General features: G+C 44.0%; 1 protein-coding gene across 1 annotated transcript in view; it reads left to right on the top strand.

The window, feature by feature from the left end:
* Nucleotides 1-2397: 2397 nt before the first annotated feature.
* LOC106598862 (unconventional myosin-VIIa) overlaps nt 2398-14439 on the top strand; it is a 40795-nt gene continuing 28753 nt past the window's right edge. Inside the window, exons 1-15 of the mRNA XM_014189878.3 lie at nt 2398-2695; nt 3159-3195; nt 3813-3914; nt 4313-4462; nt 4782-4966; nt 5188-5309; nt 5569-5711; nt 5992-6105; nt 7801-7954; nt 8171-8247; nt 8346-8465; nt 8728-8870; nt 9029-9239; nt 9329-9464; nt 9570-9739. Coding sequence (XP_014045353.1) covers nt 3178-3195; nt 3813-3914; nt 4313-4462; nt 4782-4966; nt 5188-5309; nt 5569-5711; nt 5992-6105; nt 7801-7954; nt 8171-8247; nt 8346-8465; nt 8728-8870; nt 9029-9239; nt 9329-9464; nt 9570-9739 — 1845 coding nt within the window. The 5' untranslated portion in view covers nt 2398-2695; nt 3159-3177. The remainder of the gene's footprint in view (nt 2696-3158; nt 3196-3812; nt 3915-4312; nt 4463-4781; nt 4967-5187; nt 5310-5568; nt 5712-5991; nt 6106-7800; nt 7955-8170; nt 8248-8345; nt 8466-8727; nt 8871-9028; nt 9240-9328; nt 9465-9569; nt 9740-14439) is intronic.

Consider the following 14439-nt stretch of genomic DNA (forward strand, 5'->3'; position numbering starts at 1 on the left):
ACTCTAAAGTTTCTAAAACTGTTTGAATGGTGTCTGTGAGTATAACAGAACTCATATGGCAGGCAAAAACCTGAGAAGATTCCATGCAGGAAGTGGAAATCTGATTTGTGGAATCACCGTCAACACTTTGCCTATGAAACACACCGTGAGTTAGGATTCATTTAGCACTTCCTAAGGCTTCCACTAGATGTCAAGAGTCTTTACAAAGTGGTTTGAGTCTTCTCCGGTAAAAACTGACCGAAGGAGAGGCCTGGAAAGTTAGTCATAGGGGGAGGGCCATTACTACTATGACGCGGGCGCCCGTGGGTACCCTTTCGTTCCGAAACGTTTAGTAAGACAATGCAATCGTCTGCCTTGAATATTATTGAAGCTCTGATTGAAAAAGGCCCTAAAGATTTATGTTATACAACATTTGACATGTTTGAACGAACGTAAATATATATTTTTTGCACATTCGTGACGACAAGTTCCGCGCGCCTCGTACATTATGAGTAGCCTTCGGAACGCGCTAACAAGAAGGAGCTATTGGGACATAAATTATTAACTTTTTCGAACAAAACTACATTTGTTGTGGACCTGGGATTCCTGGAAGTGCCTTCTGATGAAGATAATCTAAGGTAAGTGAATATTTACAATAGTATATTTGATTTTTGATGGTTCCAAGATGGCGCTAACCTGTATCGCCTAGCCTATTTTTCTGAGCATAGCACCTCGTTTATTGCAAAGTGTGATTTCCCAGTAAGTTATTTTAAAATCTGGCAATGCGGTTGCATTCACGAGATGCTAATCTATAATTCTTTGAATGACAATATTAAATTTTAACAATGTTTTCGAATAGTAATTTTGTAAATTGTAGCGCTGATTCACCGGAAGCATTTGAGGGAAAATATTTTCTGAACGTCACGCGCCGATGTAAAATGCTGTTTTTATATATAAATATGAACTTTATCGAACAAAAAATGCATGTATTGTGTAACATGATGTCCTAGGAGTGTCATCTGATGAAGATTGTCAAAGGTTAGTGCTGCATTTAGCTGTGTTTTGGGTATTTGTGATGCATGCTAGTTGCTTTGAAAATGGCAGTGTGATTATTTTTGGCAGGGTACTCTCCTAACATAATCTAATGTTTTGCTTTTGCTGTAAAGCCTTTTTGAAATCGGACAACGTGGTTCGATTCAGGAGAGGTGTATCTATAAAATGGTGTAAAATAGTCATATGTTTGAGAAATTTAAGTTATAGCATTTATGAGGTATTTGTATTTCGCGCGACGCGATTCCACTGGCTGTTGACTAGGGTGGGACGCAAACGTCCCAGGTTCCCAGACAGGTTAAATCAGGACCCCATTTTTTTCGATATAATTTCTGTTTAGTGAATTAACAATTACTATTTTACAATCATGGACAAACAATACTTGTTCCAGAACAACACAGGGTTCAATTGCCAGTTTGGTATAGTTTGCTGTAGCTCGGTGAGAGAATACAAAGTGCTTTTTTGAACAGAACTTATTGTAGGAAACAAATGTCTTATTATTTTTCAGCTAATGCCTATTCGTGTGTGTGAGGTGATGCACACGTCCTAATAACTAGAGGGAATTCCTCGACTAACCATTATCAGTGTGATGCAGGTGTGGGGTCCATCTTCAAGTACTGTATAAGATTACTATCTCAGTGATTTACTGCTTTATTAAATCAAATCAAACTTTATTTGCCACATGTGCCGTATACAACAAAATAAAAAGTCATAATAAAAAGTAACACAATAAGAATAACGAGGCTATATACAGGGGGCACCGGTACCGAGTCAGTGTGCAGGGGTATGGGGGGGGGGGGGGGGGGGTGTCAATGTAAATTGTCCGGTCGCGATTTCTATGAATTGTTCAGCAGTCTAATGGCTTGGGGGTAAAAACTGTTGAGGAGCCTTTTGGTCCTAGACTTGGCCCTGCGGTACCGCTTGCCATGCGGTAGCAGAGAAAACAGTCTATGACTTGCGTGACTGGAGTCTGACAATTTTATGGGCTTTCCTCTGACACCGCCTATTATAAAGGTCCTGGATGGCAGGAAGCTTGGCTCCAGTGATGTACTGGGCCGTTCACACTACCCTCTGTAGTGCCTTACGGTCATCTTACTACTATTACTGTAGTAAGATGGCGTTGGTGGCTCCATGAACAGGGCTACCATGTCTACCGGTGCCATAACATCTGCTAAATATGTGTACGCAACCAATAAAATTATATTTGATTTAGTATCAATACAGAAACCAGACCAGTGTCTGCTGCCGTTAACACAGGTCCAAAGAGCACTACCATAGTTTCATAAGAGCTCCCAGCTCATAAACTCTTTCTAACATGTTCTGTGATTCAGTTTGTAGATTTTGATATGGATTATTTAGGTTACTGGTTAGCGTCTGGAAGCCGGCCCAGAATTGAAGGTCCAAACGCACTAGGAGAGTGAGTGGGTAGGAGCCGACTTTGCTCCGGTCTTCTTGAGCAGTGAGTCTGCAGCATGACAGATCAAAGTCAAAGTGCCATAAAGGAGATGTGTCAGGGCCAGGAGTTTCAGTCGTTTCCTCGTTCCTTGTGCTATCCTGGTAGGATTGTGTTAACATCATCTAACAAACATATGAGCCCCACATCTACTGTACAGGACTAACTAAAGAACTGGGATTTCAATGAGGACCATCACCTGAGTTGCTACGAGTAAGTTGGCCGATGTGTGTTTTTGTGGTATTTCTTGTGGAGTTATGAAATGTGCCAATAGTCATTACCCACTGGGTACAAACATCAATTCAACATCTATTCCACGTTGGTTCAATGTAATTTCATTGAAATGACGTGAAAACAACATTGCTTCAACCAGTGTGTGCCCAGTGGGTAGGCTGAACGGTGTAGAGTAACGATTTGCAGTCATTTCAGTCGTCCTCCTAGAAGGCGATAAAAGGCCTTGAGTTCTGTATTGTTGGTCTTGTATAATATGTTGTTAGAATGGATGATTGTAGTTATTGAGCACCATTATCACCATATAATCACCACTGGAATCTTTTCTTTCAAAATTGAGATCACAGACATTGAGATCACAGTATCTCCCGGTTTACATTATATAATCCACAGATATTTCTTGAAAAAATGCAAGACTCGTGTCTCTCTTGTTTCTTGAATTTAGGAAATAGGAGGGTTTTATCATGGTGATGTTGAGAAAGGTAAGCTCCTCGATATGATCTATGTTGACTATTTGATCAATGTAACCCAGATGCCATCCTTTGGTTATAAAGGTTTTTGAAATAGAATACTGTTATGTGATCAGCACTTCCATTGCCTAGTCATTCCAACTCCTTTGGACCTGAAAATGACCATGGGAGAAGACTATACAGCACAAACAAATTTGATACCGGACTAGGAATTCTCTCAGGCATTACGTCTGAATGTGATCTATCTACGGTTTGGGGACAATGTCATTGCCATTCAATTCAGGAAATGGCTTGAAATGGAAAAATCCCTATTCCGGTATCAAATCTGTTTGCAATGTATCTCCTATGGTCATTGTCATGGAGTTGGGAAGACAGCGTAAACAGATCTGTGCTAGAAAATACCTATGTTGAATTGTAAGCTTTAGCACACTGGCAATCTTAGATGCTCCACAAACAATTTATTAGATCTTACACAATGATCCTACGGTCACCAGTGTGATGGAGTTTCTTGCAATAGGTCTTTGCACGCTATCCTTTTTTTCAATAGAATAACACACTTTTGAATGTAAGGGTAAAAGCTGCATTCTTTCAAATGTATGATCCTGAACCACTGAGTTTCTTGCTCCCAGGGTGAGTGGGTGTGGGTGGACTCTGGTACCGGGGTGCCCATCGGAGCACGGGTCAAAGTGACCGACACTGGACACCAGCTGCTGGTGGACGATGAAGGAAAGGTGACCGTGGTACTTCATTATACTTGTATTGTATTGAATCATATGACTCTAGTATTTTAATGTACTGCTGGTTTCAAATTAGCTCAAGATATAAATCAATCACTTTAGGGAATAATCTATCAAAGCACTATCTCATTTACAAATTACATAATTTAGAAGGTTAAAAACATTTGTTTATTATTGTCTTTTTACTGTATTTTTGCATTCTGCACTGCTCTGTTATAAAATGATGTAATGCCAAAACCAAAACTTAAAGGTACAGTTTAAAAACAAAGCTAAAGTTTTCAGACCTTCAGACCTCTAAATGTGACATTATGTAACTGAAGATGTCTAAAAAATCCAGTATTGATGTCAATCTGTGCCTAAATTTCTGTGTATTTTCCCTGTATTGTTCCCAGGAATACAAGCTCTCCCAGAAGGAGGACTCCATCAGGGTGATGCACCCCACCTCGGTGGAGGGGGTGGACGACATGATCCGCCTGGGGGACCTCAACGAGGCCGGGCTCCTCAGGAACCTGCTGGTCCGACACAGACAGGGCATTATCTATGTGAGTCCCCTGTTGTACTACACTACCCATAATGCTTGGTGTAACATAAAAGGTTTGGTCTTGATGTTCTGAATCTTTTGAAGCTAACATATTGGTGTAACACCTCTCCGTACCAATACACCCATCACTGCTCCTACACTTGCTTGCTGTACATTCAGACCCTTTCTACGCTATGGATGTTGGACTATTTTGTTTATTTTGGAAACAAACAGAAGAAATATGAAAGATCCATGAAAGACGTTCACAGAATTATTAATGTGGTGCCCCCCAAAAAAGTGGGCTGCTCAAGCCTGAACCTCTGTTATTGTCTTGTGCACAGACCTACACAGGCTCTGTGCTGGTGGCAGTCAACCCTTACCAGGAGCTTCCTCTCTACACCGCCGACCAGGTGAGGCGGTACCATGGGCGTAGGCTGGGCGAACTACCCCCGCACGTCTTTGCCATCGCAGATACCTGCTACTTCAACATGCGCCGCCACAACCGAGACCAGTGCTGTATCATCAGGTTAGACTGGCAGCATTCCACTTGTCAGACACTCAAGTCATTCCGTTGAGCAATAGGAAACCAAAGCAGAAGTGTCACTTTTTTTTATTATGTTTGGAATATGTTTTTTTGATTTGATTTGAAGATGCTCTTTGGAGGGGTTCAGTCCTACTTTTTACATTGACATTTACACTGGATATACACCTGAAATCCAAGAACTGTTTCTCTCTTTTCTCTGTCAGTGGGGAGTCGGGTGCAGGGAAGACTGAGAGTACCAAGCTCGTACTTCAGTTCCTGGCTGCAGTAAGTGGACAGCACTCCTGGATAGAGCAGCAGATACTGGAGGCTAACCCTATACTAGAAGGTAGGCTCTTTACTGATTCAAATATTTTCTCTACAGTACATCTCTCTCCCTCTCTTTCTCTCTCTCTATGTCTCTCTCTGTCTCTCTCTCTATGTCTCCATCTGTCTCTCTCTCTCGCTCTCTCTCACACACGGACACACACACATGCACACACATACACGTCTATGAGACTGAGAGTGGTCTGTGTTTTTACACAGACACACACACTATCGTAATTGTTGTTACTCATGACAACCTTCCTATTCCTGCGTTCCCCCAGCATTTGGGAATGCCAAAACGATTCGCAACGACAACTCCAGTCGCTTTGGGAAATACGTGGAAATCTTCTTCAGCAAAGATGGTGTCATCGAAGGGGCTCGACTGGAACAGTACTTACTGGAGAAGTCTCGTGTCTGCCATCAGGTAGGGCAGCAAAGGCAGTATATTTTAATAACATGTAGAACATGAGGAAATGTCATAGCTAATTGCTTCATAATGGGAATTGATTCCAAAACCATCTAAACTGTCTCTGGTAAACAACAGGTTTGTCTAATTTAAGATGAATTTATGTGTGTTTGTACTTGGAAGAGGACAAAATTCATTGTTGGATTTTCCAGTATCAAGGCAAAAAGGTTTAATGTCATGAGATTTTGATATATTGATATATGTAACACTACTGTTAATTTTTACTAACTAACCCTAGGCCATGGAGGAGCGGAACTACCACATATTCTACTGCATGTTAACGGGGATGACAACAGAACAGAAAAAAAATCTGTGTTTGGGAGATGCCTCTGAATTCAACTACCTCAAGAGGGTAATATCACTAGACTGCTACAACATGACCACTTACAGGTTTTCCTACTCACATTTATACATCTAGCTCATTAATACATTACGTTTTTACTGGGTACAACTAAGTAACTGTCCACTGGGCACAGGCGTCAGTTCAACATCTAGTTTTGATTTACAGTGCCTTCAGAAAGTACTCATACCCCTTCACTTATTCCACATTTTGTTGTGTTACAGCCTGAATTCAAAATTGATTAAATTGTGGTTGTTTTCCTTACCCATCTACACACATCATACCCCATATTGACAAAGTGAAAACATATTTTTACAATTTTGGGCAAATTTATTGAAAATGAAATACAGAAATATCTCATTAACATACATTTTCACACCCCTGAGTCAATATATGTTAGAATCACCTTTGGCAGTGATTACAGCTTTGTGTCTTTCTGGGTAAGTCTCTAAGAGTTTCGCACACCTGGATTGTACAATATTTGCACATTATTCTTTAAAAACATTATTCAAGCTTCATCAAGTTGGTTCTTGATCATTGCAGACAGCCATTTTCAAGTCTTGCCATAGATTTTCAAACCAATTTAAGTCAAAACGTAACTAGACCACTAAGTAATATTTAATGATGTCTTGGTAAGCAACTCCAGTGTATATTTGGCCTTGTGTTTTAGGTTGTCGTCCTGCTGAAAGGTGAATTTGTCTCCCATTGTCTGTTGGAAAGTAGACTGAACCAGATTTTCCTCTAGGATTAGCTCTATTCCATTTATTTTTATCCAACAAAAACTCCCTAGTTCTTGCCGATGACAAGCATACCCATAACATGATACAACCACAACCATGCTTGAAAATATGAAGCGTGGTAGTGATGTGGTTTGTTGGATTTGCCCCTAACACAAAGCTTTGTGTTCAGGACATGAAGTTCATTTTGTAGTTTTACTTCAGTGCTTTATTGCAAACAGGATGCATGTTTTGGAATATTTGTATTCTGTACAGGCTTCCTTCTTTTCTCTCTGTCATTTAGTTAGTATTGTGGAGTAACTATTATGTTGTTCACAGCCATTAAACTCTGTAACTGTTTTAAAGTCACACATTGGCCTCATGGTGAAATTCCTGAGCGGTTTCCTTGCTCTGAGTTAGGATAGACGCCTGTATCTTTGTAGTGACTGTGTGTATTGATACACCATCCGAAGTGCAAATAATAATTGATTTTTTGTACGCATCTACCAATAGGTTTCCTTTGCGAGGCATTGGAAAACCTCCCTGGTTTTTGTGGTTGAATCTGTGTTTGAAATTCACTGCTCGACTGAGGGACCTTACAGTTAATTATATGTGTGGGGTACAGAGATGAGGTAGTCATTCAAACATCATGTTAAACACTATTATTGCACACAGAGAGAGTCCGTGCAACTTATCGTGTAACTTGTTAAGCACATTTTTACTCCTGAACTTATTTAGGCTTGCCATAACAAAGGGATTGAATACTTATTGACTCATGAAGGTCAGCTTTTCCTTTTTAATTAATTTGTAAACATTCTAAAAACATAATTCCACTTTGACATTATAGGGTATTGTGTGTAGGCCAGTGACACAAAATCTCAACTTAATCAATTTTAAATGTAGGTTATAACACAACAAAATGTGAAATAAGTCAAGGGGATTGAATACTTTTTGAAGGAAACTGTATAACCTTTGACCCTGTGTTCTAAAGGGGGACTGTGTTGTCTGCGATGGACGTGACGATGCTAAGGACTACACCCGTATCCGCACGGCCCTGAAAATCCTCACCTTTACTGAGACCCACTGCTGGGCGATCCTCAAGCTGCTTTCTGCACTACTCCACCTGGGCAATGTCAGCTTTGAAGGTGGAGTCCTCTCTGGGTCTATGACCTGATGTCTGAGTGTGTTCTTGGGGAATATGACCTGGGCCTTGTCCTCACCCAATCCCCCCAACCCAAATGGCCATATTTCTTGAGATCATAAAATACTTGAATGTTGATGTGTTTTTGTTGTTGTTATTTTTTATTTTGTAATGTGAAAGCTCTGATTGACCAGGTTTTCTTTTGTTATTTACCTTACAGCCTCCATCTTGGATAACATGGAGAGCTCTGATGTCAGTTCATCGGATCACTTTACAATTGCAGCCAAATTGCTGGAGGTAGGCATATTTTTTTTCTGCTATGTTTTTTAATAACATATTATGAATATACTGTACAGTTTACATGATATACATATATCTTCATATCTTCCTTACAGGTGCAGCCTGCGTCTCTGGGTGTGAGCTTGACTTACCGCTCCTTCATGACCAACAGAGAGCGAGTGTCCAAACCCCTCAGCTCTGAACAGGCAGCCGACTGCAGGGATGCCTTCGTTAAGGTAATGATGCCACACCTGTTTGAAGGTGCCAAGGAAAGATATACAGTAGGCTACCTCCTGAAAGAAGAGGGAAGACAACATACATATTCATAAAGGCACATAATCCTTCATCTTTATTTAAGATCCGTGGGTGAATGGACGTAACTCGAGTCTTCCATTGACATCAGTGCACGATTTACTTGATTGTTGAGTTAAGAGCTCTACGTTTTGGTCCATATTCTATTCAAGAGTATGTGTGTTGTTTGTGTCATGATTTCTTCAGGCAATATATGGTAAACTATTTATCTGGATTGTTGGGAGAATCAACAGTGCCATCCATAAGACTCCCACCAACGGTCCCAAATACGTCCGTAACTCCATTGGCTTGCTGGACATCTTTGGGTTTGAGAACTTTGCCTCAAACAGGTATTCCAGTCAATATCAAATACTAATTTCCCTTATTGTTTGCGACAGTCGACACGCAGATAGTTTAATACAGGCTTGTATGTCCTTCATGCTCTCTCCCCGATCCTGTGTAACCAACTGGTCAATAACACAAGCCTTTTCCACATGCTTTTTCACAGCTTTGAACAGCTGTGCATCAACTTTGCCAATGAGCAGCTGCAGCAGTTCTTTGTGCGTCATGTGTTCAAGCTGGAGCAGGAGGAGTACACTAAGGAGGACATCGTCTGGAAGAACATCACCTTCAACGACAACACGCAAACCCTTGATCTCCTGGTTGGGAAGCCCCTCAATGTGTTGGCTCTGATCGATGAGGAGAGCCACTTTCCCAAGGTAAACTATCTCAAATTTCTCTAATAAACCATTCTGTGGAGGCAATCTGAATTGGAGAGGTTTGTGACAACCTTGAATGTTTCTTCCAGGGCACAGATGTCACCATGTTGAACAAGATGAACCAGGTTCATGCCAAGGGCAACATCTACATTCCGTCTAAGAACACCCACGACATGGAGTTTGGGATCCGCCATTTTGCTGGGGTTGTTTACTACGACTCAAGAGGTAACCAGAGAAAAAGGGATCACATAAAATATTAGTTGATTTGCTGGGACACAGGAATATGCATTTTTTTTACTCACCATTTGATCCTGTATGTTTTTCATTCAGGATTCCTGGAGAAGAACAGAGATACTCTCAGCTCTGACATTATCAAGTTGATTGACACGACCACCAACAAGCTGCTGAGACAGATCTTTGAGACGCAGCTCAGTGCTAATGTAGTGAAGAACCCTGCCAGCAACAACAGGATCGTTATGACACCCAAGAGCTCTCTACGGGTTTGTAGCTGCTGTTATTATTTGGATTCTGAATATCCAACTCCCGTTTGCTACACTGAACAAAAATATAAAACGCAACATGCAACAATTTCAAAGATTTTACTGAGTTACAGTTCATATAAGAAAATTAGTCAATTGAAATAAATAACTTAGGCCCTAATCTATGGATTTCACATGACTAATACGGATACGCATCTGTTGGTAACAGATACTTAAAAAAAGGTAGGGGCTTGGATCAGCAAAGTTTCTGGATATTGGCAGGAGTTGGAAGATGCTATCGTACAGGTCGATACAGAGCATCCCAAACATAGTCAATGGGTGACATGTCTAGTGAGTACACAGGCTGGGACATTTTCAGCTTCCAGGAATTGTGTACAGATCCTTGTGACATGGGGCCATGCATTACCATGCTGAAACATGAGGAGATGGTGGCGGCTGAATGGCGCAAAAATGGGCCTCAGGGTCTCGTCACGGTATCTCTGTGCATTCAAATTTCCATCTATAAAATGCAATTGTGTTCATTGTCCGTAGCTGATGCCTGCCCATACCATAACCCCACCGCCACCATGGGGCACTCTGTTCACAACATTGACATCAGAAAACCGCTCGCCCACACAACGCCCGGTACAGTTAAAACCGGGATTCATCCATGAAGAACACACTTCTCCAGCATGCCAGTGGCCATCGAAGATGAGCATTTGCTCACTGAAGTTGGTTACAACGCCGAACTGCAGTCAGATCAAGACCCTGGTGAGGATGACGAGCATGCAGATGAGCTTCCCTGAGACGATTTCTGACAGTTTGTACAGAATTTCTTTGGTTGTGCAAACCCACAGTTTCATCAGCTGTCAGGGTGGCTGGTCTTAGATAATCCCGCAGGTGAAGAAGCTGGACGTGGAGGTGCTGGGCTGGCGTGGTTACACGTTGGAGGGGGCATATGGTAGACAAATGAACATTCAATTCAATGGCATCAGCTCTGGTGGACATTCCTACAGTCAGCATTGCACGCTCCCTCAAAATCTGTGGCATTATGTTGTGTGACAAAACTGCAAATGTTAGTGGCCTTTTCTTGTCCCCAGCACAAGGTATACATGTTTAACCTCTTTTGGCGCATGAACCGCTAGCGGGACACCTACAACAACATCTGGTGAAATTGCAGAGCGTGAAATTCAAAATACAAAAATCGTAATATTAAACATTCATGAAAATGTGTCATACATCATTTAAAAGCTTAACTTCTTGTTAATCCAACCGCGTTGTCAGATTTCAAAAAGGCTTTACGGCGAAAGCATACCATGCGATTATCTGAGGACAGCGCCCCACACCAAAATACTTTTTCAACCAGCACAGGCGTCACAAAATCACAACTAGCGATTAAATAAATCATTAACCTTTGAAGATCTTCCTCTGTTTGCAATCCCAAGGGTCACAGCTACACAATGAATGGTCATTTTGTTCGAAAAAGTCCTTCTTTAAATCCAAAAACGTCAGTTTAGTTGGCGCCAATGATCTCAGCAATCCACTCGCTCAACATGCATACAAACAAATCCAAAAAGTTACTAGTAAAGTTCGTCCAAACAAGTCAAACGATGTTTCTAATTAATCCGCCGGAGCTCTAATGTCTAAATATGTAACAGCTGTCTTCAGGAATGGACCAAGGCGCAGCGGGAATGTGGATACTCATAGTTTAATTAAAAAAAAGAGTAAAGCATCCACGGTGAAAAAACAATAATCAAGACAGCAACAGTTTTACAGGCTATACAAATGCAGTGCAAAAACAACTACCCACAATCCCAAAGAAAAACACACCCTTCTATATAGGACTCCCAATCAAAGGCAACTCAACACACCTGCCTTCAATTGGGAGTCCCATCCCCAACACAAACCCTTAACATACAAAAAACCTGCCACATCCTGACCACAACTGATACAATACCTCCCTCTGCTGGTCAGGACGTGACAGTACCCCCTTCAAGGTGCAGACCCCGGAATGCACCTAAAAAAAAGAAAACACAAAAAAAATCCCCAATACCCCAACAAAACCAATAAACAATAACCCCTAAACAATAAGGGAGGGAAGGGAGGGTGGCTGCCGTCACCGACGGCACTGTGCTACACCCTCCCTCCCCAACCCACCTATCCTGGAGGTGGCTCAGGTGCAGGACGTGGACCTCGCTCCACCTTCGGTGTCGCCCACTTCGGTGGCGCCGATAGCTGCGCCGGGCAGACGGGCCACTCGGGCTGACCCTGGCAGACGGACCACTCTGGCTGGGCCGGAAGACATGTGGGCCACTCTGGCTGGGTCGGAAGACATGCGGGCCACTCGGGCTGGGTCGGAAGACATGTGGGCCACTCGGGCTGGGCCGGAGGACAGGCGGGCCACTCGGGCTGGGCTGGAGGACAGTCGGGGCACTCGGGCTGGGCCGGAGGACAGGCGGGCCACTCGGGCCACTCGGGCTGGGCCGGAGGACAGGCGGGCCACTCGGGCTGGACCGGAGGACAGGCGGGCCACTCGGGCTGGACCGGAGGACAGGCGGGCCACTCGGGCCACTCGGGCTGGGCCGGAGGACAGGCGGGCCACTCGGGCTGGGCCGGAGGACAGGCGGGCCACTCTGGCAGCTCCGGGCAGTCGGGCCACTCTGGCAGCTCCGGGCAGTCGGGCCACTCTGGCAGCTCCGGGCAGTCGGGCCACTCTGGCAGCTCCGGGCAGTTGGGCCACTCTGGCAGCTCAGGTGACTCTTGACTGGCGGGCAGCTCAGGCGACTCTTGACTGGCGGGCAGCTCAGGCGACTCTTGACTGGCGGGCAGCTCAGGCGACTCTTGACTGGCGGGCAGCTCAGGCGACTCTTGAGTGGCGGGCAGCTCAGGCGACTCTTGACTGGCGGGCAGCTCAGGCGACTCTTGACTGGCGGGCAGCTCAGGCGACTCTTGACTGGCGGACAGCTCTGGCGACTCTTGACTGGTGGACAGCTCTGGCGACTCTTGACTGGCGGACAGCTCTGGCGACTCTTGACTGGCGGACAGCTCTGGCGATTCTTGACTGGCGGGCAGCTTTGGCGACTCTTGACTGGCGAGGCTGGGCTGACACACTAGACGCCTGATACGTGGGGCTGGTACTGGACGTGCCAGCCTGGAGACACGCACCTCCATGCTAGTGCGTATAGCGGGAAACACCGGACCGTCGAGGCGCACTGGCGGTCTTGAGCGCAGGGTTGGCATCTCCCCTTCCGGCTCGATGCTCACCTCACCCTGGCACATGCGGGGAGCTGGTACAGGGCGGACTGGCCTGTGCATCCGTATAGGCGAGATGGTGCGTACCTCAGCGTAACATGGCGCCATCCACCTTATACGCACCTCCCTGTAATCACGGGTAGCTGGCTTACGGCTCTTCCTTGGCCTGGCCAAACTACCCGTGTGCCCCCCCCAAAAAAATTATTGGGGGTGCCTCTCCGGCTTCCTCGCCAGCCGTGTTCCAGCATAACGTTCGCGTTGGTTCCTCTGTCCAGCTGCCTCCACTCTCCTGAGTGCCTCCACCTGTTCCCATGGGAGGCGATCCCTTCCGGCCAGGATCTCCTCCCAGGTGTAGCATCCCTTGCCATCCAGGATGTCCTCCCATGTCCATTCATCCACGCTGTTCTCCTGTGGCTTCCTCCTCTTCCGCTGCTTGGTCCTTTTGTGGTGGGTAGTTCTGTAACAGCTGTCTTCAGGAATGGACCAAGGCGTAGCGGGAATGTGGATACTCATAGTTTAATAAAAAAAAAGAGTAAAGCATCCACGGTGAAAAAACAATAATCAAGACAGCAACAGTTTTACTGGCTATACAAATGCAGTAAAAAACAACTACCCACAATCCCAAAGAAAAACACACCCTTCTATATAGGACTCCCAATCAAAGGCAACTCAACACACCTGCCTTCAATTGGGAGTCCCATCCCCAACACAAACCCTTAACATACAAAAAACCTGCCACATCCTGACCACAACTGATACAATACCTCCCTCTGCTGGTCAGGACGTGACAAAATAAATGATAATATTTACGACGGAGAATAGTATGTTCAATAGGGAAGATAAATAACGAAGAGCACGCACCTCATTCACGCGCCAACATTACCACTTTTCTAGTGAGTTCTTCAAACTACTTGTTCATTTTTCAAAAAACAAACCTGAAACCCTTTCTAAAGACTGCTGACATCTAGTGGAAGCCATAGGGTCCTATCTGGGTCCTATCTATTTGTATTTCCCATAGGCAAGCACTGGCCTGGCAAGCAAATGGCATGTGACCTCAAAAAAATTCCGGATGGATTTTCCTCTGGTTTTTGCCTGCCATATCAGTTCTGTTATACTCACAGACATTATTTTAACAGTTTTAGAAACTGAGTGTTTTCTATCCAATGCTACCAAGTATATGCATATCCTAGCTTCTGGGCCTGAGTAACAGGCAGTTTACTTTGGGCACGTCAGTCGTCCGTTATTCTGGACAAAAAACAGTATGCTAATGAAGTTAATCAGCTTCTTGATATGCCACACCTGTCAGGTGGACTGGTTATCTTGGCAAAGAAGGAATGCTCACTAACAGAGATGTAAACATATTTGTGAACAACATTTGAGAGAAATACGTTTTATGTGCGTAGAGAAGATTTCGTGTGTTCTTTTATTTCAGCTCATGAAACATGGGACCAACACTTTACATGTTGCAT

This window comes from Salmo salar, chromosome 03 (assembly GCF_965601325.2).
Source record: "Salmo salar chromosome 03, fSalSal1, whole genome shotgun sequence".
Classification (NCBI taxonomy): domain Eukaryota; kingdom Metazoa; phylum Chordata; class Actinopteri; order Salmoniformes; family Salmonidae; genus Salmo; species Salmo salar.